The 16,855-nt window shown below is 26.8% G+C and overlaps 1 protein-coding gene across 1 annotated transcript in view; it reads left to right on the top strand.

Moving 5' to 3' along the window:
* LOC112686315 overlaps positions 1-16,855 on the top strand; it is a 29,822-nt gene that overhangs the window by 12,606 nt on the left and 361 nt on the right. Inside the window, exons 3-5 of the mRNA XM_025558533.1 lie at positions 11,369-11,402; positions 11,952-13,232; positions 15,414-15,810. Coding sequence (XP_025414318.1) covers positions 11,369-11,402; positions 11,952-13,232; positions 15,414-15,810 — 1,712 coding nt within the window. The remainder of the gene's footprint in view (positions 1-11,368; positions 11,403-11,951; positions 13,233-15,413; positions 15,811-16,855) is intronic.

Below are 16,855 nucleotides of genomic sequence, written 5' to 3'. Positions count from 1 at the left end.
ATGATTCTTTTGAATTCAATCTCATTATCTGCCGCACGTTAATGACCAATTGCTCCGATAAACCGACTTCTTATTACGCGTTGCTGACTATTATTTTGAATTGTGGAGAGGTGATGAAAAACCAACTACGAGCCATTTTCACAATATTATTGACTCGACTATAACGCGATCTATAGACGAACATTTTGGTTTCACTATCTTTAAATGCTCTAATAAATACTGTGGTGAACCACCACATAATTCCCGCTCGGAAGTGATAACATTGTTAGGCGGTTGGTCACTATGGTTTTCGGTGACGCGAACGACCACCACGTCATGGCGGCGGTCTCCCGCTCTCCCCGTATTATGACACACTTTCCCCGAACGACTACGACCCTATGGACAATCTAAACCTCGTGACCACCGTCATCACCCGTACTCGTGTTTTCTGTGTATAGGTTTTTTGTTGTTTGTGTGTACACACGTAATAAACATCTTTTACACACATTACTTTCGTTGTGTTTAATAGCAAACATGAGATTTCCACAATATTATTGTGGTAACCTAACCTAAAAAACTGTATTTGTTTTAAGTTTCCTTTAAGGTCCGCACACACTGCTGCAGTAGTGTTAACGATAACATGCGGTATTGGGACAAAATATCCTGTTATAAAATATCCAAGATTAAAATATCCAATGGATAAAATGTCCAAATGAAAAAAAAATTATAAAAATCTGTATCATTAATACCTGTATAATTTTTTTATTTAAATATATTATTGTTCATTTTTAGATCACATTTTAATAACATTTAACATTATTAATACTTTATAATACAATTATAAAATAATAAAAATAATATGTAATGTTACGTAATAATTATATCTTTAGTTTTATGTAATACGTTACAACATAACATAGTTTTATTTTTACTAATATTATTTTATGACTATATTATATAATATTAAGTCATGTTAATTTTGATTTAAAATTGAACAATGTATCTAAATAAAAAATAAATAAAAAAATTATGTACAGATATACAGATTTTTATTATTTTTTTACTTAGATATTTTGTCCTATACATTTGTTATTTTATCCGTTGGATATTTTAACCTTGGATGTTTAAACTAGAATATTTTCTCCTAGATTCATAGCATGCGATACCGGTGGTGATATTATAGCTCGTACACACGCTCTCCATTCATTTATGGACTTATGATATTGTCCCAAATGTAATCTTTCTTCCTAACATCCTGAAACTCCAGAATCGTCATATCGTACATTATTTAATGATTTTGTACAATACATTTTTCAATATTTTCTTTTTTTGAAAGAGACATGATTATTATGGAATGGAATAATAAACTATACTGTTGTTTTTAACGTTAATCTAATCGTTAATCTAATTGATACTAATCAGTAATCACTAATCACGAAACATCATACACAAACGTGTTTTGGAAAAACAAAGTTAGTTTATTTACCTGAAAATAAAAATAGATTAGTCGATTTCAATCGAACACAATTTATTATTGGATATTGGATACATTTATGGACACTTTAAGAAATAATTCAAAATAGTATACAGTTTAGATATTTTAGAGTAGTAGATAATCATAATTATATTATTTCTTAATTAAAATATATAATAATAAAATATGTTATTGAATGCTAATTGTTAATTTCACATAACTATAGATACATAACTTTTCTTGTATATGGTAATAACTTATAAGTAATAAAATGCTATTTGAAATATTGTCATTGAATGTAATGACGACGAATTTCAAGTGAATTATCAAAATATCTCTGGGTGGTAGTAGTAACTTCGAGCATGCAGCGTTATTTGTAAAATCGCGTAACCATATTTTACCACACCTGATTTACCACTAGAGTGTGTGGTCTCTAACCGCTACCGCTGCAGCGTGTGCGGATCTTTTACGCGTAACGTCATTGGGCCTTACTTGTCGTATTGCCTATCTTATACGTGTAAAAGTTCTTCGATTTACACAACGATTTATCAACCTAAATATTTTATTTTTGAAATCAAATTTGCGTATAACTGTGTGGTTTTATGTGTTTAAGACGATGCAAGTATCAGAATTTCTATATGACGTTTAGTTTTTCAAATCTTAAAAATCGTATTACTTTAACATCCAATTATGTAGAGTAGAGCCAAATGACGTCACACGTCTTTTTTTCAATTGCTCATTACTTATTGAATAATGTGGGTAGAACCGTAAAACCTACACCATTATTCTTAAAATTTAACATTCTTTCAAATAAAAAAAATATATTTTTATGTTGTATGCTCCTTTAAGCGAATTGCACCAGCTTTATAACCAGTATTAACGATGGTACTATCACATCCGATTGCAATAAGGTCTTTAGTCCCATACTTTGTAGAAAGATAATTTAAATTGATTTTTTTTTACCTCTTTTGTGGTGCTTTTTTCGATCGTAATGTGTTCCAAGTAATTTAAACCAGGTTCTTGTAGTACAAAAATATTCTCTTCTATTACAGTAATTTTTTTAAACATTTTTATCATATTACAAATTCGAATATAAGACATGGTTGGAATACATGAAGTTTTCCAAATGTTTATAATTTTTGGTACTACTATTTCTAATATTTTTCCTATACCAGTATTTTTTCCTGAGTTCAAATCTGTTTGTTCTTCTTGGAAAAATAAGTAATATATAATTACACCATGGTACGTTGGTCAACCAGTTGTCATTCATTTCTTTTGGATTGTCCAAAATTTCACGAAATTATTTACTTTTTAATTTAAATATCTTATAATATTTTTTTGGAAAGTACCTAGATATTTGAATTATTTTAAAAATATGTCTTGCTCTGTCAAAACATAAATGATTTAGTTTTTGTGAAATCATATTGGGACATATACTTTTACTATGTATTCAACTAGAAGTTGGAGATTTTTACTAGGATTTTCACTTCCTACATGCAGTCTTAAAATCCGGTTTACCATTGTCAACCATCTAGCATGGGAAATTTTCGCGGATTTCCAAATGACAACGAGACATCAATTTCACCTAATGATACTGCTTGTACTATTTCTAATAAGTAATTTTTGTCTGTACATAAAACCGTCCAATTATATCCAGGAAAGTTGTTTCCGTTAGGGTAGTACTAGAACAGACCCGGGAGAGTTAATCATTGGGGGACTTTATGTATCATTAAAATCAGGAGAGTTTACAATCTCCGTATTTAAAATTTTGTTAATGGTTATTTACCGTTTTGTGTCTTGTGCATTGCATGATATTTTAAATTTATTATACAACAAATGCTCTTTCTAACCACTTATGACGAGCTACTGGTTATAACGAGAAAAACTAGGTGGCCCTTGAAACTCGTCATCGCCGATTTTTACTGTATTATCTATGACCGTCCCTGATAGTGGCATGATTTACACGAAAGGATCTTTCCAGGAAAACATTTTTTGTGTCTGTAAAGAATATTGCCTACATTTAGCTTCTTTTTGCAGCTATCAGTTATAATTTATGTGATAGCATTGATAAAACGATATAATTTTTATTATATTAATTTTATGTTTTGCTAAATTTAAATTTAAATAGTTAAATACATTAGTAGTTAAATAAATTAAATAATTCACAAATCAAAAAAAAAAAACAATATTCACTTACGATCGTCATTTTACAGGTACAATTCAAAAGTAATAAAAAATATAACATTTATATTACTCTCATATTTCTCCATACCTCTAAGTTCAAAGTACCATATTTTAATCTTTATTAAACGAGGACAATGAATTAATTGTAATATTCAGCAATATTCAATTATAGCACCAAAATGAAATTGGTAAATTAAGGTTTACTACAGCTGATAGAGCATAATTGGCAGGTAGTTTATTTTATTTCAAATAATATTATACTACCATCTATACTAGTTCCTATTCAAAGGGTATTAAATTATTATGTCCAAGATTCTGTGGAAGGAGCATAATTTAAATTTTTATAGTATGAGTGTTATGGGCAGGGACTGTAACCTATAGGTTTTTTCGGTTTCGGTTTTTTTAAAAGAGTAAGGGTTCTAGAATCGGTTAATTTCGTTTAATTCTGGTTATTAGAGATTTATTAAAAAATAATATGGAATTATTTATTTATTCTTATTTAAATTGTAATTATTTCATTTCATGGAAATATAATGTATTATCAATAGTTACAACAAAAATAATTATAAATATATTAAATATATATTTATTATATCAGCATATTATATTTCTTTGAGTTAGGTTAAGTTATTTTATTCCAACTCATAGTAAAAATTTGTAAAATATTTTTTAATATTGTGAACTATTATAATTTGATGAAATAAATATCTTTAATTTAAAATTTAATTTTAATTAGGAATCAAAGTTAATACTGGTTACCGTTGTAGCTACAAATTTGTATTAACATTAATAATTAAGTATAATTATGTTTATTAAGTATTAAATATAATTATTATATTTAATACTTAATAGACAGCATAAATTATATACTCTTTGTAAATTGTAATATATTAATAAACATACAAAAATAATAATAATAATAATAATAATAATAATAATAATATTACAAATTTACTTATAATATGCATTATACCCGTGGTTCTCAACCGGTGCGTCGCGACACACTAGTGTACACGTATTACCGTAGTGCGTGCCGCCAAAATATTATTAATTAAAACTGTAATCTTTCATAGTATAATCATATGATATTATTATGGCATTATGATGAAATAATAAAAATCACATGTAAGAAAAACAATTGTAATGATATTCTTATTGATTTTTAACTCATTTATTAGAAATATCATAAAATACAACGTTAAAATCTAAATTTTATGTTTCAAAATTTCAGTTTTATTTTCAATATCATACATCTGTGAATCAGCATTTTCGACATTGGAATTAACAAATAGCAAAAAAAAAAAATATATTGAGAGTAAATTACGCGTATATTTGTCGACTAATTCGCCCACAAATCGAAGACCTATGTATTCCTGGATCTCTATGGACTAATACAGTTTTTTATAATACTTAATTTGAACTATGAAATTTTGAACTAATTAAATTACACTTTTTTTTTAATACAATTTCAACATACTAATATATTAATTTACAAAGGTTTGTAGTTCTTAAATTTCAAAAATCCATTATATTAAGTATGTCGCCATTTTTATGGATCTAAATTAGGGTGTCGTCGCACAAAAGTTGAGAACCACTGTATAACACTGTTACAGTTTACAACACAAAATAATAAAAACATAAAAAATTTGACTTTTGATGTTCTAAACTAGTGATGGGCAAAGTACGGCCCGCGAAAGTATTTATTCTGGCCCGCCGAGGGTCCACCGACATGGATAGTAATGGCCCCCAAATTAGGGTCGCAGAGATTTTCCAGCATTTTTTATAATTTATATATTTTATTTTTTTACATTATAATTTTAATTTAGGAAAAAAATTCCCGAAATACTCTGAAAATGATCGAAGAAAATAGTTTTAAATATATAAATATATCTGTAGAAATGCATATGGAAATTATTGAAATGCAGTGCAGTACCCATTTAAAGCAATTGTTCTTGAATTCCACAAAACTAGATTTTTATAGAGCACTGCAGAAAGCCGAATTTCCAAAAATAATTGCTCACGCCCAGAAAATTATGGCGATGTTTGCGTCTTCTTATGTGTGCGAACAAACTTTTTCGACCATGAAATTGCGGAAAAACTCAATCAGAAACCGATTGACTAATGAACACCTTTTCACACTGCTGAAAGTTGCTTCATCACAGCTGGAACCTGCTTTCAAAAATATTATAGAAAATCAAAAACAATTCCATATATCTCACACACCTGCCATGGTTGAGCTTCCGAATAAAAGTTAAATTAATTATTATTTAAGGTATAAGGTAATTTGTAACATTTATCTGTAATGCTGTAATGTTTTTATAATATGATTCAAAGCTTTTATACAAAATGCATTTTTTCTATTATTCTGGCCCTCCTCTAGAATTTCTTAAACCTTGTGCCCCCCCCCATTAAAAAAGTTTGCCCACCACTGTTCTAAACCGACAAATGAACAAACAAAATAGTCATTACCATAGTCTAAATAACTGACCTAAACTAACCCTTTTATAATTAAGGTTATGGTTATGGTTACGGTTTTTCATTTTTGGAAATAAAGGTTCCGGTTTCAGTTACGGTTCCTAAATTTTAAAGGCTAACCAGTTCCAGTACCGGTTCTTATCAGTCACGGTTTTAGTCCCTGGTTATGGGTCAAATTGTTACTAAAATGTATTAACAATCCAATTTTGTATTTCAAATACTGTGTAAGATGATTTTGTCTCAAATTTAGGAAAAGATGATTTTTGTATTTGGAAATGACTAAATCTATGTTCATGGGACTCATGATTTAAATTTTAAAAAGTTAGGTACGCTTTTACAACAAAAATACAAAATATTAAACCTAATTATAACATTTGTATTACATTTTCGCTTGAAGTATTCGCAATGAATTGTATATTTTTAAATTTTAAATTACGATATTGTGTTTTTTCTTTCGATTGTGTATTATTAAATGTATTTAACTATTTTAATTTAAATTTATCAATATATAAAACTATTATAATAAAAATGATGTTATCGTTTTATCAATGTTATTACATTTTGATAGCTGCGAAAAAGGGGCTAAATGTAGGTAATATTATATACGGACACAAAAAATGTTTTCATGTGAAAATCTATTCGTTGATTTACCGCGTGGTATAATAAATGTGACGTCATACATTTATAACGTGCATGAAATATTCGTCCGTTAGTAATGGAGTCTCAAACCAAACCGGTTATTACAGTTGCGCAATTATTATACAAACTGAAAATTATTTCTATTGTGAAAATCAACGACTAAAAATGGCCGCTTAGTTCGTAACTTTCACGTGTTAGTTTTCGCGGCAAGGACTAGAGTATAATTAAATTATATTAATTATATTATATCATATTGTTATTATGATCTTATCATACACCACTGTAACTTCTACTGTATAGTTAATATTAGGCTTTATTGATGAGAATTGAACTCTCATATCTGGTTCAGCATCAACTCTATTGCGGTTTTTCATTTTTCTCTATATATAAGCTGAGAAACGTAACGATGTGAATCATTTATCATTTCAATAAAAATTTAATATTATTCAATTGACATGATCGAAAGTTGTGCATTGACTACAAATTAATTTTTAATTATGTTTATATTTTTAAATTATTAATTTGGAAAATACTATATATATATATATATATATATTAAATTCTCCACAGTAAGATACTAAATTATTTTTTCAATATACAGCTTTTTTATTTCTACATCTTTCTCTTCTGAAATGCATTTTATTATTGGAAAGCAATCAAACTTATTGGAGTCCAAACAAATTCTCCAAAATTCTACCTTTTTCCAAAGCAAGATATTTTTGTGAGCAATAAATAAATGTAACTGTCTATCCTGAAGGTTAAATTGAGTCAATTGATCTTTGTAAAAATGTTGTTTTAATGTGTAATTTTATTTTAAGTACTTAAATTTCATCTAAAAATCGATCTTATTGTGTTCCAAGAAAAAATACCTTAAAAAAAGACACATCAGCTAAAAAAAAAAATGAATCTTTCCTCAAGATAACCTGACCTAGGTATGTAAAAGGAGAAAAGCATACTTCCCATATCCTAACATAAGGTTTTAAATAAGTGATTATTTATATTCCGAGGTTTGATTTTGATGATTTTATCACAGATTAAATAAAAATTTGCTTGTACACCATGACAAGTGACAAAACATTAGTCATTAAGAAAAAAGGAAAACAAAACATCATGAGAGATTTGATAACATAGGTACTACCAATAGACAGAAACGTAACGAATTTAATTTTCTTTTTTTGGGCACACTGATTTGAGAAGTGCTCAAATTTGTTTACAATTTCACTATTTCGAGAGTGCACTATCTGGTTTTATTTAATCTGTGATTTTATCAAGAGCTGTCTTATTACTGATAACTAAAACAGTACATTCGTTATCGACGGTAGTTTCTTAGAAGTTCACGCTATCCATGACCGTCGTAACCAATAATATTTTTATCAACAACGTTAAAATATACTTCTGTATACATTATTCAATGCACATTAATTTTTAATGTAGTTGTTAACTCTGTGGCATTAAAATAAGTTTCATGGATGTACACAACTTTTCTTTCCCACAGATATTCAGTTAGATTTTTTAAAGTAATTTTTTTTGTATATTTTGAGAAAAAACACCGGTTTCGCGGATCTCATGTTATTTTCGTGGAACACAGTTTAAAAAAACACTGTTGCATCGAATTTTATTGTTTGGTTTGAACATATGACAGATGATGCAAAATTATTTCTTTATATGTAAGGTTAACCATGAAATACAATTCTTCTAAGTGTATCAAAACTTATCGTTATGTTCGTTGTGTACGTTATACAATATGATAATAAACATATGCATTTTTAAAATATGTATTAAAATAACTCAATACATGAAATACAGTTTGAAATATTATCCTTCGCATTAACATTGTCGTAGTTCAGATAAAAGTGATAATTACAAAAAAAAAAGTATATTTGTAAACATTGAGTATATTGCATAAATAACTAATTAATGTTCACACGTTTCAAATAAACAATACTTGGGTACATAATATATATCAGTTTAATTTGACAAATATAATATACAAAATAAAACGCCCCATTCAAATGAAAAAATTAAGTAAGAGTTAATTTTCAAATAAATATTCATAATCAAATATACATAATATTCTTAAATAATTGTATTGGTTTTGTAAATCACAATTTACAAACTATTAAAAAGTTGTTGTGGAACGAGTACTACGAGTTTTAAGAATTAAGGTCAATATGGATTTCACAATTATCAGAATACATTCATTAATCGTTGGTATATAAAATAACATAAAATAACAATTGGTCGACGCCAACTGTTCTGGAGGCAATCGACATTGAACAAAATTATAGAACGTTATTGCACAACTGGTCGTCTTTACTGCATTGACATGTATACTATGGTTAGGTTAACTATGGTATTGACGGTAGTATTTTAATGGCGTCGAAAATGTCGTGCGAATATTACAATATCTGTACGTAAATTGATATACGGAATTTATACGTAAAATATGTAATATGTATTATGAAATATTTTCAATACACTGATGTACACGTGTGTGTCTAACGAAGTGTTGTATATTACGTTTACGTTTACGACGACCGACGTCGTTGTTTTAGTTGACACGTTTTACGTTATAGGCAAAAGTATATTATTATCTGTAGTGCGCGCACGCCCAATGTTCCGTACACTTGTAAATACGTTTAACATTTTATGTTACCGCGGCGGCGCGGCACTGTCGCGGATGTGGTCCCCGCGACCCGCTGACACTACACGACCATTTCCTGCCCGAACAATGGCGACGGTAACCGTCGCCGTTATGGCCGTGTGCGTTGGCGCGCGGGCGACGGCAGCTGCCACGGCCCCTCGCCTAGATCGATGTTGTACAATGCTGGTGCGACGTTGCCGAGTTTCGGAGTCGCTTAGTAGGTACATTGAACCTACCGTTTTCACTGCGTCATCCGTGCGCGCGCCACCACCCGTATACCGAGCGCTCGAATACGCGCACTGCTACTATACACCGTGATCGAATTGATGGAGAACCGCCGTCGCCGGTTTTATTGTCATTGCCTTTATTTTTATTTTTTTCGACAGAAGTTTTCGTTTTCCCTATGAAAATTATTTTACGTCGTCTCACCTAGTTTTTTTTTTTTTTTTGAAAATCAATTTTTCTATTACTTTCTATTACTTATCCTGGTGCAGGTTCTATTTTATTCAACATATAATATCGATTTATTATATTTATCGAAATTAAGATTACGCTTACAACTTATTTACCTAGTAAAGAATCTTAATGATTTTAAAACAAATACAATTTCATAATGTAAACAAACACTTTCTCTTCTTTAAATGAATATAATATGAAAAATACAATGAAGATGATAATAATTAGATATTAAAAACGTCATTATTTTCTGGTCATATTGAATTTTTAAAGTAATAATAAATTCGAAAGAATATGAAAAATACATTTCGTGTTTAGATTATCATTAGTTTAAGTGTCAATTTTATATCCAAAATATATTGGTTTCATTCTGTTGATGAGTGTGGTTTATTATTGTTAAGAGAAGAGCTGTATGGCCTATATGTAAAACCCAATATACTAACATATATAATAAAATGTAAACAATAAAGTATTTGGGACATGTGTGGACAGCTGATGGAGATGTATTAAAGAATGTTCTGAGGAAATATTAATAAAAAACGCTCACTTGAAAGACCAAGAATATGATGAAAAGATACCGAAGAAAAGGATATGAGACTTATAGATGGAAATGCTATGTTAGACGGGATTTTGGACAGAAAAAAAATGCAGAGGTTTACTAGTAGCATCGCAGATCCTTAATGGACCATTAAGTTGTTGATGATGATATATATATAACTAGAAATTTTGTGTTAGCATTTTTGGTTAAAAAAAAAAATATATAATAAAAACCAATCAACTAGCATTTTATTCAACAAAATTATTTGTGTTCATAATATCTTGTATAGTTTTTAGTTTCACCAAAAAAATATAAATTTCATAACAACAATTTTTAATAAACAGTGTTTATTGTATAACTATAATGAAAAGAACTTTAAAATGTACCAAGTTTAGGTAGACTTTGGTTTTAGTGATTAGAATGGTTATACAAATTTTTATTCTAATACAATTTTCTAGAATTTTGGTATCTGGTTGTCTGTATAATTATATTGTGATAAAATTAATAGTTATTAATATAATTAAATATGTTTTAACTATATTTTATGTTTTTACTTATACCATTTAGAAACCATAAATAATAATTACATGCTTCATAATATATTTATAAAACTAATAGGTTATTGTGTAATTTATATAAAAACATGTACTACCAATGTAACTACTACATTTTCCACTTGTTCATCGACATAAAATAAAATTTAATTACTTAAAATATAGAATCGGTCACTTGGTATTGGTTATCAAAATTATTAAGTAATAGTGTTTCAATTATATTTTCTTGTTTGTTTACTTTGTTTAGTTTTATAAGAAAAATAATTAACGAATGATTTAAAGTTTAAAGATTAATTTAATCTTTTTCATTGATACATTTATTATTTTTTTGTGTTTCAGAAGCCGAATGCATTTATACACCAAAAAGAATATTGATACTGTAGCATTGAAAGCTGTCATGAAAAGGCCTATAGTTATTTTGCCAAATTTAACTCAAGAAGATATTGATCAGTATAAATTGTAAGTATTCTATATTATATATACCTTTATAGTCAATTGTGTATGTGTTTATAAATTATGATTGAATTTATTATAATGATTGATATAATAAACATCAAATCAAACACAAAAAAAAACTCATATAAATTATGTTCAATTATATAAAGTACAATTGAATCAAGAGGTGTATAATTAAAGATTAGTAAATACAGTTTTTATTAAAATATAAACAATTTTTATCCAGTATTCCCTAAGATTCTTTTTCAATTTACCTCTTAAACTAGATAATTATTACATATATTTCAAAACTAATTTTTATGAAAACTATTATTCAATCAACAAAAAAACCAAACAAAAGTCTATGTATAGAATATTATGGTTTTCAATTAAAGAATTATTTTCTAAACTATTAAAATTAGAGTTTGACTTAGGATGTAGAATGAAATTTCAATAGTACTCTTAACATTCAGAATGTATATTTGAATTTGATGTATGAATTAATATAATTATTGTTTTTAATTACTTCCACATCAATGTCATTTTATAATATATTGCTTTTATTAATTTTAGGGATTTTAATGATGAAAAATTTAGTGTAAATAAGAAACATTTGATTGAGCAAAATGATAAAAATACTAAAACAGCTAAATTGGAAGATGAAAAACAACCTGTAGTTTTAAAATTAGTTCTATCTAGAGAAGGCGAGACTGACAAATTTAAATCAAAATTTAAGTCTTCTTTAAATATTGAAAATGATAATGTCTCTACTAGTAAAAATGTAATTAGTACTTCAGAAAGAACCAATGCGAAGTGTGATGATGTTAATCCCAAAAATTCTTTGATTGGCAAGATTAGAGTTCGGGATCCATCTACTATGATTGATGAAGCTTTGATAGAAAGGTATAATTATTTATTTTTAGACAAAAAGATGCCAAAAGTTCAACGTACTGGCACTAAAAGAATGGTAATTCCAAATAATTATTCTTCTAATTCATATCCGACAGTAAGGGGAAATTTATCACTAATTGAAATTGAAGAACTTTATAAGAAATATTTTTCCAAATTTGTTCAAGATACAATTGTTATTATAGCAAATATTTTAAATGTAATATCATTGTCCAATAAACACCACAAATCAAGAATGGATGAATCATTTAAAAAGAGAAGTGAAGCTGAAAAACTTAAAGAAAGATGTGATGCAAATAGAATACATACACGCCATAAAAAAATTCTTGAATCAAAATTAAAGGATCATTTTAATGTTGTAATAACATCCTTTTCCATTGAAGAATTTGAACCTGCTTTTCAAATGTTTTTCTTAAGTATTTTAACAGTACTGAGAGTATTGGATCAACCGAAATTCAAAAAAGGTAGCATTTTCAAAAATTTAGTACTTTTACTTTGGAATAGTTTAAAGAGCTCAGACTTTCAACACCCCAGAATATTTACTATGTTCAGGTCTAAGTCCTTCCGCCCAGACTGCATTGATTTAATTAGCTTAATTGAAGATACTCGAGATAGTGATCCATCAATAACCGATCGAATGGCATTATTTTTTGTTTCTTCAGTAAGCAGTAGAGATTGTTTTCGAGGAGTTATTAATGCTGTTACTGGTGAATCTTCTGAAGATCTAGGGATATTAATAGAAAATGCTGCTGAACAGTTAAGAGCTAGTTCAAAATTTAAAGAACCCAAACATTTTCCTTCTTCATCTTCAAAACTACTTTCTCCAAAGGGAAAGGGAAATACTAACGTTGAATCACAAATATTATCCGAGGTCAATTTTTCTACTGGCAATAATCCAATTCCTCAACATTGGGTGATATCTAAAGGTCCTCATGGAATATATCAGTAAGTTATACATTTAATATTATATTATTTAATTACATTAGTACCATTCAATATTTTATTTTTAAATTCTAGACATGTATTCTTCTAATTATACCTTATATTTGATAGTGCATTAAAAAATATATCATACTTTTTAAATTTTTGGGTAAATACAGACATGAAATATTATGGTTTTTCTTTTTAATTGTTGATCCAAGCTATGTTGTTTTGTAGTAAATTTCTACCAATGAATCAAACTTGGAATATGTCTTATATTAAAATTTTAAAATATATTTGTTTCTGTATCTCTTATCAGTGATGTAGTCAGAAAAATATTTTGGGGGGTTTTTAAATTTTCAATTCTTTCCTACATAAGTACTAACTTTTAATAATAAGTCGATTAAACATAAATTAGAATAAGAAATGTGCTATTTTTTATTTTAGTGAAACTGTCAACTATAACTTGTATTTTTTCACAATTTTAATTATTATTAATAATTTGGTATAACATTATACCTGTCTTAAAATTATTGTATATTCTACAAAATAAGAAAAACATTTTGGGGATAGTCATAACTCGTTACCCTTCCCCTTGACCAGCTTTATCGTTGTCTCTTACATATCATATTTTTTATCTCTTATATATATTATGGTGTTCCTTAATTTTTTAATTTAAATTTCTAAAATCATGTGCATGTATATAAAAATGAAGTATAAAAAATGTGTCAATTAATCAAGGTTTACCCATGCCGATTTCCACTTAAAGTTATATTTAGTTAAATTTTCCAATATTTATGAGACATTTTTATATTTTCATAAATATTTCGAAAACCATTAAGTAAATCGAAATTATTTATGTTATATGTTTTAAATAAAATAAAATGTTCCATAAATTATATTCCGACAAGCTTTTAATGTCTTCTATTGTTCACGAGATAAATTGATTTAAATGTATAAAAATACCTATTTTCAACATTTTTAGTAAGATAACTCAAGATATTATTATTAATGGTAAATATTTATCAGACTTTATGTATAATGAAATATTTTTATTTATTTAAGCTTAAATATGATGTTCTCAAATATATTTTTTTGTATATAGGTATATGTTAAATATAATTAAAGATTTTTATTAGTATAATTTTTTTAATGTTTTTTTTTTACAATCTGGATAAATTTTTCTATGTTCCTAAACACACTGCAGTACTTATTGATTTTGCTATTCATTGACTGTTAATGCTTCATTAAATTCTTCCGTTAATTTCACACTTTTTTTAGCTATATCATTGTCTATTTGAGTGAATATATTAATTCTTTGACATTAACCAAACTGATATGGGTATCCCACGTTTTTAGATCGTATTTTAAGTAACTTGTATCGATAACAAATCGAGAAAATAATTTCATAAATAAATGGTATTATTTTTTATTATTATTTACTAGCCATAAATGTTATTTTAAATAATATAATTATCATTAAATGTTTTATCTATCTGATAAGGTTAGGTTAATCTGTTAAACGTTAAAATATACAATAAGATAAAATCATTTATAAAATTGTCTCATGCAATATATAAACTCTGATATTGATTTTATTACAAATTTAATGAACATTTGTTATTTTGAGTATTCAGTATTTTTATGTATTTAATTCAATATATCTCATGAACAGTATAATATATTAAAAATTGTTAGATAATTTTGTTTTATTTAAACCTGTAATAAAAATAATTTCGATTTATTTAAATTTTTTTTTGAAATATTTAAAAATATATATAAATTTCTTATAAATATTGGAAAATTGAAGTAATTCAAACTTTAAGTTAAAATCAGCACAGGTTAATCTTGTTTAATTGGCACAACATTTTTTGTGGTTCATTTTTATATGTATGCACACATTTTAGAAGATGAGCCTTTAAAAATGGTGGTATTTTTTTTCATCATCTATAGCTAAGGAACACCCTAATATATCATAAAGTCTAAAGATACAATTCAATCTTTAATTGGATAGGATCAAATCAAGATTCTTCAATTTTTTTTCTTTGTATTATTTAGTACTCGAAATTCATTAATATGATATTCAATTATTATTTAAAAAAAAAAAATTAAAACTAGTTGAAAACTGAATAAAATTATAATGTTATGTTATTTTCAGTAATTAGTTGTATTAATAATAGTTATTCTCTTTTTTTTCTTTTTTAGACCTATAACTCTTGTGAACAAAACTCAAAAAGCTATTTTTAAAACTTCAGAACCAACCAATAAACCTCTGAATGCATTTTATGAAACTTTTTCTAATTCTTTAATTACAAAACCTTCCGAGTCCATTGATCCCAAAGTAACAATTGCACCAAAAGTAAACATTGTTACTACAACTTCATTGAACAATGGTCCTCCAAGAGGAACATCTTCAATTTTAACATATAGTAATCATGGTATCAAAGCTCTTTCTGCTACTATTCCAAGACCTGAATGCAGTACCATTTACCTTAGTAGTACAAAATACCAGGTGCTAAGAGCTGCTGCAAGACCACATCAAAATTCAAATAACAATATAATATTGAAATCTCAACAAAAAACTGTAGACGTTGCTTCCAAGGTATGTATATTTTTATAATCTATATTAATAAAAATATAATATATGATATTCCTGTATTTGTCTTGAAACCTGAAATTATAACTTAAGTTATAATTTATAACTTATTTATTTATAAGTTATAGTTTTAACTTGAGTTAAAAATTATTTTTAAAATCTTTGGCAAATCTGATCAATTTTAAATATCACAACATATAGTATTAATTGTAACTTGTTTATTGAAATAAAGTTTTAAATATTGAGAATTGTTACTGTCTTTAAAAGATACTTTAATATCAATGAAATAGTTCATCATTTTTAATATAGAGGTTTTTTGACCTTAATATTTTTCTGATGTTATCATTTCTTATCGCAATAGGTAGCAGCTATTTATTGTCCAATTATTGTACCTGTAACCATATGCCCTAAACGACTGCTAATACATACTAACCTAATATCTAGTGGATATAAATTTCATAATTTTATGGATGAATTAATGTTTGATATATAACCTAAGACCTTTTCTCGCGGGATAACCACATTACTATTACTAAAATCCCGAAAAAAAAGAAAAAAATATTTTAAATTCAAAAGATTCAATTTTGATATCAACTGCTACTAATTCCATATTTAACGAATATTATCTATTTTATCATGTTCACGGATAATGATTTAAAATTGTAGAGTTTAAAATTAATGATTTGCCTGAATGTTCGTTAATTATATCAGGGTTAAGTAAATTACAAAAAAAATTCTTATATTTTGTGTATTTGGTGAAGTAGAAATATATCTGCCCGATATTGCAATATTATAAAACATTTTGTGAAATTTTGTTTCTCATATTTCTCAACAAATAAATAAAAGTAAATAAAGTATTGATATTATTCACAAAATTATTTTACGATATCTAACCCATTTATTTTCAAAATAACTTTTATTAAAAACTTGTTTGTGAATACTAAAAAAAATTTTTTCTGAAACTAAATTTATGGTTACTGATAATGCCACAAGATGGGAGCTTTAGTTCTAACCATTCTAGGATTTTATACTTATGAAAGGACTTAAAATA

Source organism: Sipha flava, unplaced genomic scaffold (assembly GCF_003268045.1).
Source record: "Sipha flava isolate LNK unplaced genomic scaffold, YSA_version1 304_pilon_pilon, whole genome shotgun sequence".
In the NCBI taxonomy this organism is placed as follows: Eukaryota; Metazoa; Arthropoda; class Insecta; order Hemiptera; family Aphididae; genus Sipha; species Sipha flava.
This window is presented reverse-complemented; position numbering and strand designations above follow the sequence as displayed.